The 17,675-nt window shown below is 28.3% G+C and overlaps 1 protein-coding gene across 1 annotated transcript in view; it reads left to right on the top strand.

Moving 5' to 3' along the window:
- The window catches only part of ScsbetaA (Succinyl-coenzyme A synthetase beta subunit, ADP-forming), a 35,479-nt gene that overhangs the window by 4,063 nt on the left and 13,741 nt on the right, over positions 1-17,675 (top strand). Inside the window, exons 2-5 of the mRNA XM_067267964.1 lie at positions 7,007-7,169; positions 8,257-8,356; positions 9,420-9,582; positions 13,023-13,193. Coding sequence (XP_067124065.1) covers positions 7,007-7,169; positions 8,257-8,356; positions 9,420-9,582; positions 13,023-13,193 — 597 coding nt within the window. The remainder of the gene's footprint in view (positions 1-7,006; positions 7,170-8,256; positions 8,357-9,419; positions 9,583-13,022; positions 13,194-17,675) is intronic.

The following is a 17,675-nucleotide window of genomic DNA, read 5'->3' on the forward strand; positions in this document are numbered from 1 at the left end:
ATCAGTAAAAAAAGTCCATGCAGACAGAGTCTTAACCTTTTCCTTCCCATCAAGTACAATGATATACTTTTTGTGAACCCCCTCCCCTATTAAACTGTATGTGTAATTAATAGATGGCCTCTAAGAGATTTTTGATGATATAAATCTGATTTGTTTTTTTTTTTTTTAAATCTATGAATAAGAGTTTGTATCACCTATTTGTAAATTTCTTTTTGATACATTATGGAAAAAAGCATGTTAGATAAAAATTCTTTTGTGAGGTTTGAAAACATTTAATTACATTTATCAGACTTTTTCCTGTTTGACTGATCAAACAGGAAAAAGTCTGATTAGCAAATGTTTGTTAACAGTGCAACTAGAAAGTGAAATTGACTTAAAGTACTATTATATGCTTCTTGTCTAGTCTTCTTAATGGCTTGTGAACACTAAGAATTGGCTTTACTTTACCGCTAGACTTATTACACCACCAAGGAAATCAAATTAGACTTACTGAAAATAAAATAGTGTTTTTCTATTTTCTGAAAATAAAATAGTGTTTTTAATAAAATAGTACTGTTAGCACCATGTGTCATCACCCATGACAATGTTTTTAGGAAAGTTTGTGTTGTGGCATAATGTTTTGAAGTCCTGAGCATGATGAATGCACATATATTTTTGTCCCTCAGTGAGTGAGTGCAGAAAAAGCAGGAATAGACCTTACATTTGTTCAAATGATCATGTAAAATCATGTGGACAATCCCAACTCTCCTGCCAACATTCTACAGTTTGCATTCTGATCCTTACCCAATATTTAATGTACTTTTTCAGTGTTATTGTCTGTAATTGACATTCAGATGACCACTTTTTGTATAATTTTCAATTGACTCTGGTTTAATCGTGTCAAAGACAGCCAACTCATAAAATTGTATGTGGGATAGGCAGTCATCCCCATATACTTATTTTAGTAACTTAAATGTTTCAGTAAAAGTTTTCTTTAGTTTCACACAGAACTTAATGTTGGCACATTGCTCCATTTCAATTTTCTGATGAGAGTCACAAAATAACCCTTACATTTCATGCCACACAAAGGATTATTATGTAAGCATTGAGATCATATTTTTTTTGTTTTACGGGTTAGCCCTTTTTGACACCAGGTGGTGAATATACGTGTGTTTAATTCAAACTTTCTGGAACAATGGTCTTCAAGGAAGAAGAACGATGACTTTGTATTCAATAAAGAGAATTAAATCATTCTCACCCAAAACCTAAGGTCCAGTATCAGAAAAAATTCACTTCACTAGCATTTTTGGGCTCCACCAGAGTCCTGCTTCAGGTGAATGTTGCCCTTTCTTTGACAGAACATTAATTTGAATGTTCAAAGATATCAAATCGTTATATCTTATTGAAATATCCGTTGCAATTGGAACGGATTTAAAAATGGGAGGCATTGGATCGTTTGCCTAAATCAAGGGTCACCAAACTTTTCTGATCGTTGACCCCCTACAAGTTTTTGAAACCTCACATCGACCCCACCAAAAAGTTTGTGTTACAAGCAAAACAAAGCATTTACTACTTTAATACATTTCTTTTAATTTTGCATTTGTTTTTCATTTATTGTATGTGTGTTAATAATAATTTTTGTAACTGACAATCAGTGAGACGGATAAGCTTGATCCTTAGCTCCCCCTTATCTTTAGCCTAAGCTTGATAATCGACCCCCTAATAATAATATATCGACCACTTTGGTGACCCCTGGCCTAAATATTACACAAAATGGAATAAAATGCTATATGTGAGTACAGGCATGCTCTATTGGCATAAGGCCAATAGAGCATGCCTGAGTCATCCGATAACTACATATTATAATGCTGGTTCTTATTAATTAATTACAAGGAGGAACTTTCTCTATCAGCAGCTTGGCAGGTCCTTTACAATGGCATGGAATATATAGGTGCCATTGCTATCTCCCTCAGCACTAGACTCTTCACAGCACTAGCTGCTGATGCTTTAGAACGATCAGAAGCAGGGACGGATTTAACAATTAGAGGCCTGTAGGCACAAATACGGTGGGGGCCCCCTTTAAGAGTAGGCAAATTTGATGATTTAGAAAATTTACACAAAATACTGTACTTTCAACTAGATTTCAACTAGGAAGTTGTAAATTTTATTTAAAAATAAGGTTATTGTAAACATATGTATATTTTATTGTGTAAAACTATTATTTTAATTTAATTAAAAAGTACCTATGTAAAATTTTTTTTCCGAAATTTTTTTTTCACTATGTTTCATAGGTTTTCTCCCCAGGTTTGGTTTTCTCTACCTGTGGCCCTCATGATTAGGCCACACTAGGCTGCGGTAATAGAAAAAAAATTATGTTTAAACATAGTTTTGTGGGGACCCTGGGCACCGGCCCCAAATGCCCTTATGTAAATCCGGTCCTGATCCGAAGTGAAAATGAAGGAAGTTGAGCTCATCAGACTGATACACACTATTTGTCTCCTGAAACCCATAGAGGAATTAGATTTATAAGTTGTCTTTCAGGACGTTTTCAAAAGTATTCATCCTATAACGTTTTAGAGTTCAAACTTAACTCAAATTTGAACTGATGATATACAGTTCTTTTCATTTTATTAAGAATTTTGTTTTTCTTTTGAAGCTGGAAAAAGACCATTAAATTTATGGCCATAAATGTTCACTTTAGTTAAACTCAATTATTGCTGGACTTAAAGGTTTAATTAAACAATAGTTCTTGTATGTTTTAAATATAATACAGTTGTAATTAATGACATCAGTTTTTTAAGGATAACATTACTGTTTGTTTTTATGATCATTTTTAAGGAAACAAAATTAAGAAAGAAAATATACTTGGAATAAGATGTCATTTAATGAAAATATAACAAATATTTTAAATAGAATGAATGCAAAGCTCCTGATATTACAGCATAGTAAAATGCCTTGCAAAAAGTTTTCAAAATAGATGATGGAACAAATGATGATAAAGAGGAATGAAAGTAAAATGATTTTTGAACTGTAGATAAAATGTAGAGTAAATATCATTACAAACTAAATAAATTTTAAAGTTTTTATTTTTAAATATCCATGAATTCAATTTTTTTTTTACTTGAAATTATTAATAGGAAATAAATTAATGTAGTAAAAGTATTAAATTGGTATATGAACAATATTTATCTGTTAAATTTATTCTCTCCACAATTTATCGAAGTTTTAAATATTTTATCATTGTCAAAAACTGTACCTATATTAATGTTGTTGAATAATCTTTAATGAGAACATTGTCAGTTTTAAGATTTTTAATTCGTCTACTGTAGTTATAGATCTATTAAACGTTATATAGAATGTTAGACGAACTTTTAAATAACTGATACCTCTAGACTTATAAGATTAGATAATAGAAATGTTTTGTTTAAATACATTGATATCAAAGTTCATTGAATTATTACAATTTGCTCAAAACTTTTACAAAAATTCAAAGAAATTTAAACTAAATTATTTTAATCGGTCTACAATCATAGATGATCAACTGGCATTAAGTCACATTAACATTAATATAACTTTGTTTATAACAAGATGGTTAGTATAAAATTTTAATTTCCTTTATTAATTAACAAACTTTTACTATATTTATTATAATGTGGCACCTACAGGACTGGAGTGGTGCAAATTATCAAAATGCCAACGTGTCATGTTTTTATATTTTTGTAAAATTTGATAAGCTATATGCAATCCGAATTTTATAGATATTACTGCACATTTTGTAGCAGACTTACTGCTATATGCTTTTGATTTATTTATACATGCTTTTTAATCAATCTAAAAATGATAGTGCATGAATATACTGTAATTATGATTGATTGAAAAACATAATGCCGGGATTATTGGACAATTTAGTATTATCAGGTGCAGGATTAATGAACTTTTATTGTGTATATCTTTGTTATACATAGATTTTTGTAATACGATTTCAACAAAGTAGCAATTGTTATGGTGCACTTCTGGGATCATTAAAACCTTATATTCAAAATTATTCAACCATACCATGCACCAATTTCTTCACTTGTTAATTAAATAAAAGAAATCTGAATAATTTTGTGATAAGAAACATTATTTTTGATATAAATAATATAGATAGGTGTGGGTTGTAAGTGATTATCTAATCCAAAATATCTGTACTTAAAAATTATGGAGGTTGCATTTTCTTTAAACAAAAGAAAATGAAAAAAAAAACTTGCTTTATATTCAGAGTATAAAGATGATATTTATATTTACTGATGAGGAAATTTAGAAAATAAAATATTTTACAAGGTATTATTATTATAATTTTTCAGTTAATACAAGCTTTGATTTAAAAAAAAAAGTAATTTTTCATTTTATTGATAAAATACATCTTTAGACTATTTAAATATTATCTTCAAAATAGAGACCCTCCTGCTGCATTACATCTCTGGCTCTGCAAATGCCAATTGTGGAATGGATCTAAGTTCATTCCACAAATTGGTCACAATTTCCTGTTAGTTATACAATGTTGTCCTTTTAGTGCTCACTTGAGGCACGAAAAAAGAATTTGCCAGTGACAAATCTGGGGATGAGGAAGAAGAGGTAAAGAATTTCATACTAAACATCCTGTAATGACCTGGTTGTGTGTAATCTTTCATTGTCACAGTGTAAATGCTAAATTTTTCTCTTATACAAATCCAGTCATCTTTTTTTTTATCATACTTTCTTTCTTAGATTTTGCAAAATACAAGTATTGAAATTTTTTCCAAATGGCACATATTCATAATGCACTAATCTATGGCAATTGAAATATATAATAAGTACCGTGGGTGATTGGTTAACGAACATAATCCATTCGAAGACTTTGCTATCCGAATTGTTCGTTAACCGATAATCAATTTACCGCACGTTTTTATGGGAATTTGATTAATTCGTTCTGCAGACCCCAAAAAATAAAAAATATATACTTTCTTACTACATTTATTTATATGTAATAATAAAAATACATATATAGGGCCTACACAGTCTTGCATTTTTATTAGTCATGTTGTTTTCGTTTGTGGGGTTAAAGAATCTGTCTAATGTCGATTGCTTTTCTCTCTTCTTCATGATTTTTCAGAAGTAATTAATAGCATTGTAATTGTAGAGGTCTCTAAGCCTATTAACCTCAACCTGGTTTGTATGCCATTTTAAGACCATTGATCTGACGTTCCCCACTTCTTCAAAAGATCTTTAATTAATAGCAGATATTGATATTAATCCTTTTTTTCAGAAGAAAACATATCTCGCCAACTTTCTTGGCATTCTTCTGTCATCAGATCAGTTTCAGGTTCCATTATGAGCTCTTCAATGTTCTTTATTTCTCAGATGTGATTTTTGTTACTCCTTTAGCTGCTTGAATCTTCTTGATTATACAGTATCTTTCTTAGATAAGATTGAACTGTGGCCTACTGTAAACCTGTTTGAGCCATACTACCCAGCAACATCAGACATCTTCTGCCCACTCTCTATCTTTGCTATTATACTCTCACCTTTTGAAAATAAAAGCTGAAGCAAAACTTAATGAGTGCACACCCGACAGTCTCATGAATACTATAAAAGAATTGTTTCTGTCAGAAAAATAAAAGGCTGGAATTACAAGGAAGAGTTTCAAAGTTTGGAGGAATACTATCCAATCAGTATATTCCAGATTGAGCGTCGATGCCAACATCTCCCATGCTCTGAAAAGTTTTGAATTGTTGCCTGAAGACAAGGGAAGACCAATCGGTATTCATTATTTTACGTCTCTTCTTCATGTGTTTGTTCTGTGAGGTGTTCATTGTCCGAACATAAAAATCTTTTAAAAAAGTATTCATTATCTGATTTGTTTGTTAGCCGAACTGTTCATTAATTGATCACCCACTGTATAAATTTTACATTTGAATGATTGTATGCTTTTTGATCAGGAGTTTATTTATTTACTGGAATTCCTTTTAGTTTAATGTATTCTGTAGCTTTCTATATGTTACACATGTTCTAATAATTGCATTGATTACAACTGTTTTTGTAATGATTTGAAGTTAATGTCAACAGGAACTGTAATGTAAATGTTTTTTATTCAAATATTATTTTGGCTTTTATGAATTTAAAAATTTATGATGGGTCAGATGAGTGTAATGTATTATATTTAGTACACTTTATAATACGGAAGTAAGGTGACCCAGATTTTCTGAATTTCATAAACTGACACAATTTGGAACAATTTGTGCTAGGTTTTACATTAGCTACAAGCTAATTATCTTACAATATTACATTTCTTCAGAAATATTTGACTTCTTTACGAATAAATTAGGAAGGAATAAAATTTGCTTCTACTTTTAGAAGTCACATAAATTTAAGAAAACTTTGTTCCTTTCTAACTTAAAATACAGTATAAAGATAGTTGAGAAAATGATGTTACTTGATCATGAAACCATATTAAAGAATGCTAAATAAAATAATAAATGCATGATATAGTAAATATCCAGCATTGTACTATTTATCAGACATTAAGTGTGAATACTGCTCCAGCATATATTGATAATGTGTGAACTGATGAATCATGTCTGACAATTAAGCATTATCTTTGCACCCAGGGTATTTATTATTCAGTTTATTTTTTGTTAGTAAAAATAACATTAGTGCGATTTTATCTGATGTTATTCTACGTATAAAATATAAAAAGTATTTTTATCAGTCTTCTGTAATCTTAAATTTAATGGTAAAGTTTAATTTATTAAACATGATATTTGTTGTTAATATAATTGTGTTATGTACTATACATTTTTGTTTAATACTAAAAAATGTATTTTACTTACTTTTCATTAATGATTTACTAATAAATGAGTTTTAGATTTAACCAGTTTGGAATTTTTAAATAGTTGAAAGTAACAATATTTTATTAAAATAAAAAAGTTTAATTTTTTTCTATAAATAAATTAATTTTTAAAATATATATTTTTTTAGTATATTAATAAGATTTTACAATTTTCAGATAAAATGGTCAGCAGCATCATTAGATGGTTATCAACAACAACGTAACTTGAACCTTCACGAATATCTTAGTATGGATTTATTAAAAAATGAAGGCGTTAAAGTACCAAATTTTGGTGTTGCTTCAAATTCAACAGAAGCAGAACAAATAGCACAAAAGTTAGGTAATATTTGTTAATAGATTGAAAGTCTATAAGGAATAATAATAATTAATTTAAAGCACTTTTTAAATTATAATAAAATGCTTTTTTGTATAAAGATTTTTCAAATTAAGTGAAATTAAGTAATTTTTTTTTTTTTTATAATTTTGCTAATGTAAATTATCTGTAAAATTAAATTATTTATATTGTAGTCTAAAAAAATTACTTTCACATAAAAATCGTCTCACGAACGTTTTCAAACTGTATAAAGTTCTTCTTCAGGTGGAAATGGAACACTTGAAAAAATAGAACAGGAGATTTCAAACAGAAAAATTGCTGAATTCCGCTGTGATGGACATGCGCTGTTGCGGCTGGATGTTAGTTATTAGCGATACGTGTCTGTGAGGAGTTGCCAGGCTGGTGAAAGGTTGAGCTCCTCTTTTTGGTTGATGCACGTAAAATATTTTCTGTTTGAAATCTTCTGTTCTATTTTTTTGAGTGTTCCATTTCCACCTGAAGAAGAACTTTATACAGTTCGAAAACATTCGTGAGACGATTTTTTTACAAAATACATGTCTGTAACAGGTTCGTTTTTTGTTGTGAGTGACTTTCACATGTTTAGTTTGGTTTTATGTATTCACTATATTAACGTTTTTTAAGCTATTAAAGACTTCCTACTGGATATATTAAAGGTGTAGTACGTTTCACTATATTTAAATTAAAATAACTATTGGAGATTGTTTCTAACTCATTTTACTTTATTCTTTATTTTTTTTATAATTTAGTTTATTATAAAATAACAGTAATTTTAAAAATTAAAAATGAATCTATATAAAATCAATCTCCTTTATTCTCACTTATACTTTAGTAATAACACTTAAAATGACATCCCTGCTAACCTTCTGTTGTAGGCTATAGCACTGTCCAAAAGAAATATAAAAATTCCTTTTATATTTTGATTAAAATATCAATCAAGAATAATGATTGATCTGATCTTAATTTAAATTTTGTTGATAATTTTAAAGTCAATATCGTTTTACTATTTACTTTACTTTACCTGTATTTAAAAAGCTAAAATAGATATTGTATTTGATTTTATATTATATTCTAGGAGGAAAAGATTTTATTTTAAAAGCACAAGTATTGGCAGGAGGGCGTGGAAAGGGACATTTTGACAATGGACTAAAAGGTGGTGTTCAAAAAGTTTTTTCGTAAGTTCATCTTTCTGTTAACATTTTAGATATTTATAATCTTTCTAAAATAGATTAAAATAAGAATTAATTTTTAGATTTTCATTGAATATGTTGTAATTTTTTTTTTATATCAACATCTTTTGCACTAATTGATATTTACCTTTTTTCTCGTGTGTTTAACATAAAATATCTATCAAATGAAGACTTTTCTTTAGCAAAAAATTCTAAGAAATCAAATATGCTGCTTTAAGGAAAATGACTACAAATATTGTTCATCGTCATTTTATATACAGATTATAAAAACAATGAACTAAAAACAAATTAAAACTATATATTTTTAATTTTGAAATAGCATTTACACACTTCATTATGTTCCAATATTTTTATTAGATATTTTATTTTGGAGAGTGAACATCATTAAATCCTAAAGTCAAATGATTGCTAATTTGGCACTAGAGGTAGGTGTTAAGTGCCATCTCTTGCTAAATTTAATTAATATTTTAATATTTAATTTCGAAGGTTCTGGAAGAAGCTTTCCACTAGTTTAAACCAATATTTCTACTAAATTTAATAGAAATCTACTAAATTGACATATTGATTACCAGCAATAGCAGTTTATTTGATGTTTTGATCAATAGTCCAACATGTGTTTTGCTGTGTCCAACAGTTGACTTCATGCTGTCAAATTTGTTTGTGCACTTAATTGTTTTCATTATACCACATTTTTATGTGACATAAAATGTGTGAATTTCCAATAATCTGGCAATTTTTTTAATTCAACACTGATCAGTCCCATACATGTTGGATTAGTAAGATTGTACTGTATATTGAAAAATTACAATTGGTTAGTTTTGATCCTGTTTTTATCATTTGAAATCTAAAAATATATTAAGTTTAAAAAATTTTCTATTCTTAATATATGTTCTTATAAATTAATTCTAAATTTAATTTTAATTTCTATGTAGAATAATAGAATTCTTTATTAAAGTGTCTTTGGAATAATTAAAAATTTTATATATGATTACAAAGTGATTAGAATAAGTTGCTATACTGTATATAAACTGCTATTTTCTTTTTGTAGACCAAAAGAAGCTAGTGAAATGGCATCTAGAATGATAGGTGGAATGCTAATAACAAAACAGACAGGTTCTAAAGGCCAGCTTTGTGAAAAAGTTATGATAACTGAAAGACTTTATCCAAGAAGAGAATTTTATTTTGCAATTGCTTTGGAACGTGAATATGGGGTAAACATTTTTAAAATTTTCAAAACAATTTCAGAATTTGCAATAATTAACTATATGTTACTTATAATCATTTAGTATTTAACTATTCTTATGTAAAAAAATTATGCTTTTTAATGAAAATTTTTAACATACGAGAAAATTGTATCTTTTATTATACTTAGTCAAGAACTAATGTTAAATAAAATAGTCAATGAATAATTAAAAATTTTATGCAGAATTCCTATGATAAAAATGACAAATATTTATATTTGAATTATAGTATTTTATGTTACAAATGATAGTTTGCATATATATATATACATGTTACCGGCAAAACCTGATTTTACGCCAAACTAGTTTTGCCTAGGCCGAACTAGTTTGGTGTAAGCGTGTCAGGTCAAACTCTAGCGTGTCAGGTCAAACTAAAATTTTATTTTAACCATTAATATACTTGAATAATAATTATTATTCAAGTATATTAATGGTTAAATTAATTAAATTAATAATTGAATAATAATTATTATTCAATTATTAATGTTAAATTAAATTAATAATTGAATAATAATTTTATTCAATGGTTAAAATAATTATTATTCAAGTATATAATGGTTAAAATAAAATTAAAAGGCAATCAATTAGATGAACAATATTTATTCAAACATAGTCTACTTAATTATAAAAAACGGAGTTAATGTTACCCTAGATATCAAAGGTGGTGGCTCGTCTCTGATTCCAGCAATTAGAAGACAGGGAACCGTGGGGATGCATGTTCTAACCTAACCTATTCTAATAAATTATCATAATTATTAGCAACCAAATTATTAGAATAGGTTAGGTTAGGTTAGAACGTGCGTCCCCACTGTTCCCTGTCTTCTGATTGCTGGAATTGGAGACGAGTCGCCATCTTTGATACCTAGGATAACATTAATCAAAAATGGTATTGATTAAAAGTGACACAACACTTGCACAAAACTGTAAAATAAAAATAAGCTAATCAGTACTTATCAGTTTGTATTTTTTTAAATTAAGCCATGCACTTTTAAAGGTAATTAACTTTCAAAAATATTTTTAAAAATTCAAACAAAATAATAAAAATAACTTTTAAAATCAAACTAAAATTAAAAATCAACTTGATTGTGTTCTATGATGAACTTTAAATTAACCATTAATATACTTGAATAATAATTCTAAACTAGTTTGGCCTGACACGCTTACGCCAAACTAGTTTGGCATAAAATCGGGTTTTGTTGGTAACATGTGTATATATATAGTAAAACCCTGCTTAATGCAGGGGATGCATTGTAAAAGTATCCTGACAGATGAAATAAATGATATTATTTGATACTTCAACTGTTTTCTTTTCTTGTTGTAAATAATAAAAACAAGAGTCAACCAGTCTTGTTAAAGAACTTGTTATTAAGGAATGACAAAATGGAAAATCTGTAAAAAATCTTTCAGAACAGTTCCACATTCCAAAGTCTACAATACAAGATATAATTACAAAATTCAGAATAACAAACAATGTAGTAAATAAGGCTCAAACTGGATGCCCTGAAATATTTACCTTCAGACAGAAATGTGCCATTGTCAGAAAAGTGAAGAAAAATCTATGAATAAGTGCTCCTAAGCTTGCTGCTGAGGTTTCTGTAGAATTTTGAGTAAAAATATCTGCAGAAACTGTGAGAAGAATTTTAGAAAAGTGGTTATAAAAATTGTATCGCAAAGAAAAAAAACTGCACTTAACCTTTTTCTGCTGATAAAGCAGAAAAAAGTTAAGTGCAGTACATTGAAAGATTTAACACTAATAATTTGTGATTATTCTATGTACAAATGTACTTTCTAGGTTATTTTTGACTTAAAACAAATCCTCTGGAACCTAACCTGTTTGTAAGTAGGGAAGCATGTGTATTCAATTATATTAACTATACTGGAAAAATTAGTCAAAATTTGACATTATACTGTAATAAACAAAAAATCACTACTATAAAGTTATGAAAAAATTTGTATTAAAATATTTTCAGTCTAAATTTAGGTCATTTCTCAATAAATAACAAACTTTATAAACAGAAAAGAACATTTTAAATGATTTACAGAATTGAATATAGTTTCTCACTAAAACGAATGCTGATAAAGTGAATCCTTGTGTTAAGATGAATTTTGCTGGTTGCCGTGGTTGAATGCCATTGTCAATGTTAGTTTTCGTGTGGTAAAGTGAACAAAAATTTTACCAGAATTCATTAAACCAAACTGTAAATTACCTTCACAACCCCAAGAAATAACTGTATTTACAGTAATGGTTACTTTTTACACTTTACCACTTTTTATTGTTTATTTTGAAATGTAATAAATGTTCCATTTTGACTAGAATAGATTTCCTTCCTTTAGTAAGTAAAAACCAGTTGATTGTAGAGCAGTTCAAACATCTGTTTTAGTAGACTATTTTACACTACTCAGAAAATAGGGGTTAATTACGGGCACTTGCTCCTTTAAATGGATGTGGTCTCATGAAAAAACATGCACTAGTTTGCATATCAGGGATGCACACCATGTGCCAAGTTTGGCTACTTTTTTACTCTCTGGTGCCAAAAGATATTTTCTAATTTTTCAATCAGTCTTCAACGGAAAAAATCACGAATTTCTTTTAACTTTGTTTTGTTTAACCACTCTGATATACTGCTTTGTTACTTGTATGAAATAATTATATATTTTTCATTTTAATTTTGGTTTTTGGTTCCATCAAGTAAATAAATGTGAAAGAAGTATGAACATTAATTGGAAAATTTATTAAGAAAGGTTTCTTTTTGGTAATAAACCTTGCCAATTAATTGCAAGCACACATTTTTACAAATTTAGCCATTGTTTCCATAGAATTTAAATTAATATTTTAAAAAATTTAATTTGTCTTTAGTATGAAGTATTATTAATGATATAATTTTCATAATTATTTATTATTTTTAATTGTATAAAAATATATAAATCTCATTTTGTTTGAAATAATTTTGATGTAGAAAATAATTTTATTTGTATTCAGTGATTTTAATATATTTTCAATACATGAACAAAGCATATTTTTAACATATGCAACCAACCTGATAACTAATTTAAATATCAGACAAACAACCAGATCTTTTCAGGCTACTTCTTTAGTAGCTTGATAAAGAATCTGGCTGTTTGCATGATATTTTCATAATTTTAACAAAAATTATTTAACTTCATTCTAAATATGATTCTGTCAAACTAGTAGAAAATACTAAAATTTCTTCTAAAATAGTGCACAATTTTCATTTAGTTTTTATGAAAAATGTTTGCATGATTTTCTTTAAAAAAATTTTAATGTTTTTTAATATAAAAATAGTTTTTACTTATTTTAATGTATTAATTATGTTTTATGTTTTAAAAACATTGTTTAAAAATTCATGTAAATTGAAATATTATAAAGTTTATTTTTTTTATCTATTTAGGGACCTGTAATAATAGCTAGTGCCCAAGGTGGTGTTAATATTGAAGAAGTGGCTAAAGAGAATCCTAATGCTATTATAAAAGAGCCAATAGATATTACGACTGGTACAAATAAAGAGCAATTATATAAAATTGCAAAAGAGCTTGGTTTTTCAGACAACTGTTTAGATCAAGTAAGTTTATCATATAGTTTACAGTTGTCATGTAAAGTAACAAACACACCCAAACTTTCTTAAAATGCTGCAATTCTTTAATAACTAAAGGTTGTTTGGGTGTGTTTGTTAAATTTATCATTAGATGATAAATTAATTTGATTTTATAATTTGTATTTAAAATTATAAAAAGATTTTAGAAATGTGATTTACATAAAACATCTAGATAAGAATCAATGACGAAAAAATTTCAAAACTGGACAATATTTTTTATGAAAAATTTTTGTTTTACACAAATTTATTAATTTGATTTCTTTTCTAATTCACATTTATCAATGCTTAATCATTTCAGTGAAATGTTTGTAAAAGTCAATACGTGAACAAATCCAAAAAAAATTTAAAACTTATAAAAAAAATTTTATTGGAGAAAGCTAATGGACTTAAGAATCAGTTATACAAAAATCTGATTGAGCTGACACTAGAGGAAGAGGACTATCTTACCATACATATATAAACCCAATAGTTATATTAAAGCCAAATAATTATATTGGGCCTTGTTAAATTGGGTTATATTACTGCTATTATTAATTAAGTACTGAATAATGGGCATTAGGTCCATTTCTTATTAAAATTAATATTTATTAAATAATTTAGAAAATTATGGAAAAAAAGAATTGGCCCAAAGTGGAACTCAAACCCACAACTGCTGCTTATCATGCAGATGTGTTGTCAGTTATGCTTCCTGGATCTCCATCCAATCTTTCACTTTCAAACTACAGTAGAGCGTTGTTAATCGGAACGTCGGTAATTGAAATGGCCGGAAATCGGAACAATTTTCAGTCAGACTGTGTCGTGCTGAATCGAACGTTTTTGATACTAGATTTACTTCTAAAGTATAATTTTCATGTTTTTTATATTCTTTGATATATTTATTTTGTTTGTACAAAATGCAGAAATAATTTTTAACGATACGATAGCCTCGATTATTTAATTTTCGTCAGATGGATAAATATATTTTTTACAAACAAGAGACAAGTCGCTCCAAAATTTATTAGACGATCACCATTTACACTGATGTTCCAGAACAATTTTATAGACAGCCGGACCTTCCTTTTTAGGCTACTCAACTGCCTACTTTTTAAAAAGTTCCCTTTAAAAAACACAGAAAAACCAATAAAGTTAAAAAATCTTTAAAATTGGTATGGGACTTCTTTAAAAAGTAGGCAGTTGAGTAGCCTAAAAAGGAAGGTCCGGCTGTCTATAAAATTGTTCTGGAACATCAGTGTAAATGGTGATCGTCTAATAAATTTTGGAGCGACTTGTCTCTTGTTTGTAAAAAGCCTCGATTATTATTATAAAAATTTTTGTTAGGCTTAAAATCGACGAAAATTCTAACACGAAGCGACACGCAACGGAGAAAAATTTGAACATCGGACAGGTTAATATATTTTTTCGTACAAAGTCGGAAATCAGAACAAATGACTAATTGGAACAACCCCAGTCCCCAATTGACTCCAATTTTCGACACTCTACTGTATTCAATTATTAGTATTTAATAATTAATAGGAATGGTAATATTGATATAACCCATTTTAATCTGGTAAGCATATGACTTTATCTTACCTTAGTAGATTTTTAATCATTACACTCAGGTGTGAGTTAGGATAGAAAATGAAATACTGGATGAGTTTGAAGGTAGGATAAAATTTGTAGATGGTATGTAGATGATCTACTGATTATTTGGAAAGTAAAGATCAACATATTTTTTTATACATATGGATTTATAATGAGGTGGAAGAATATGAAATGAGGAAATACAGAAAGAATGCTTTCACTTATATACACTTATATACTTACATTTATATAATTTAGTTTGATTTTGTAGGATCCATAAAAAAATTAAATAAAAGTAAGGCAACAGAATAATAAAAATACAGAATAAACAAAATAAAGACTAGAGAAAAAGTGGCCTTTTGAGAATTACAAAAAAGGCATTTATTTTTGAAGTGAAAATTTCTGGTGACTGAATTATTACTCTTAAAAGATCTAGCAAAACATCATGGGTTGTGAACACAATGAGTTTGAAAAGATAGTTTTGAACACCAAAAAGAGGAAAACAGAAGATATAGCATATAAGGTCCCTTCACGTTATGTGGACTTATGAGGTCTGAGGTTTTACAAAGCCTTAGGGAAGGCAGTAGGAAAAAAGATCATACTGAAGAGGAACCATACTTTTCTTGTTTGCTTCAGAAATGAGAAAGAAGAGCAAAATTTGACATAGAAATTGACAGTATTTATAGTACTGATGGAAGGGAAATCGGTCAGATGAATTTTTGTCAGAGCAACAAAGAAAACTAGATATCTGTGAGGTTTGCTGATAGGGAGAGGGTGGGAGGTTAACCTGTCTTCTTGTCAAGATGAACAAGGATGCGAAAATAATGTGGGCGTGATTGTCAACACTGAGACAGTCACCTTTACAGTACAAGCTGTTTATTTGGAAAACAATGCTTACACAATTCCGGTTGAGAATTTCTTCTCTCAAACAGATATGTAGAAAATTCAGTCTAAGGTCAGTCTTTTATCCATGCAATCTGATGGTGATCACTTAGTCTCGATGCTGATTGGTGGCCCCAGGGAAAACTGGCTGGAAGTTGGCATAAAGTGGCAGGGTGAAAATGAAATCATAGATGACAAGGAAACCAACACAGAGGATAAAAAGGTTGAAAGAGAGAAGCAACCTTCACTCGTATCTCACGTGATGATATTTTCTTTTCTGATATCTTAGAATTTTTTTATGTTTTTATAACTTACAATGCAATAGTTTTTCTTTAAAAAGAATGCTACATTTTCTCATTTATTTCTAAATTTTGTGATGTCTATGAGCATCAGAGTCAAAGCTTGATCTTTCTGATTGACATTCTAAACATTCTAACCTGTTAGTTAGCAACAACTCATGACCTCATGGGGTTGACTATATAGTTTATTTCATACCTTCATGACAGATCAATTTCATACATTTTTTTCATAACAATATTTTCTCAAATTGAATTTTTGTACGTTTAATGAGATTTGGACTCTCTGGGACCTCTCACATCAGAATGAAAAGGAACATTTAGAATATTGTGTGAAAGGTAGACTGACAACTGCTTTAGAGGAGATGTGTTCAATACAAATAAAGGCGTTAAATAGAAAGGTATGAGCTTAGAAAGAATAAGAAAGAATATATATTAATTAATACATAACCAAAAGATACAGATTTAGAAGAAGAGTCAAGAATCAGAAATAGTTAACATTATACATGGAGAAGCACTACCGTCAGCAAAGAAATGGATAATGAAGTTTAGTGGAGGAGAAAGGAAAAAGTTCAATCAGAAATATTTTTTTCATAAAATAAAAAAAGGTTCAAAACGTGGAGCTTTATTAGGATTCATCTGCTTGATGTTCTACTCATAGAATTTGTTTGAAATTTTTAACTGATAGAAAGAATATTGAATTAATTTTGAATTATTCAAATTGTTATTTTAGTTGTTCTTGATGATGATCTTAATTAACTAAGACTACTTGGTCATTGATGAATGATGTGCTTTTATGTTGGTTTTCTTCAGTAAAATAGTTTTCTGCAAGTTTTATTTGTAAATGTTTCATTTTAAAAATATGAAATACGTAACAAAAAAACAAAAAGAAATGTTTAAAGCTTGTTTTATTTAAAATGCAGTAAAAAAATAATCTTATATTTATAAAATATAAAAAAATTAAGTAAAAATGTTTTTGTGTTACTGAAATTCTTTTTTAAGAAACATAGCTATTTAACATTTAACATAAGAAACATTATTTAACATAAGAAACATAGCATTTCTATTTAACACATTTTATTAGTTTTTAATTTGAAGTTAATATGACTCCTGTATGTAATGTGTGTATGACTTCTGTGAATAATGAAGTTAATAGGACAATGTACATTTCCTGTACATTGAATTTTGTTAAGTGATAAGTAAATTTATCAGATATAAAATATCCTACATTTCTGTTATTCTGCACTACTTAATAATGTTCATTATTTTTTATATCAATATTGGTAATAAAATGTTATGTTTTAATATTTTACATTAATATTAACATTATTTACTGAGAATATTGTCTTAGACTAGAAAAGTCTGGTGTTTATGTATTTTATTTTCAGAACCTTGATTAACTATTATAATTCAATCAGGTTTATTACTAGAACGAGGCATGTTCAGAAAGTAAGTGTACTAGATTTTTATATTTTTTAAGAAAAAGTGTATTTGAAAAAAAAATTACAGGATATTGTTGTTACACTTGTTGACTATTTTTCCACATAATCACCATTCCGTTCAATGCATGTGGTGAGCCGTGGCACAAGCTTCTTTATGCCCTCCTTGAAGAACTCTCCTGCCAGCTCCTTCCCCCACTTCAGAACCTCTTTCTGCACCTGTTTGTTGGTTGAAAATTTAATTCCACCCATGTGTGCCTTCAGGGAGGTAA

Source organism: Centruroides vittatus, unplaced genomic scaffold, assembly GCF_030686945.1.
Source record: "Centruroides vittatus isolate TY-2023 unplaced genomic scaffold, ASM3068694v2 contig_3125, whole genome shotgun sequence".
Taxonomy (NCBI): domain Eukaryota; kingdom Metazoa; phylum Arthropoda; class Arachnida; order Scorpiones; family Buthidae; genus Centruroides; species Centruroides vittatus.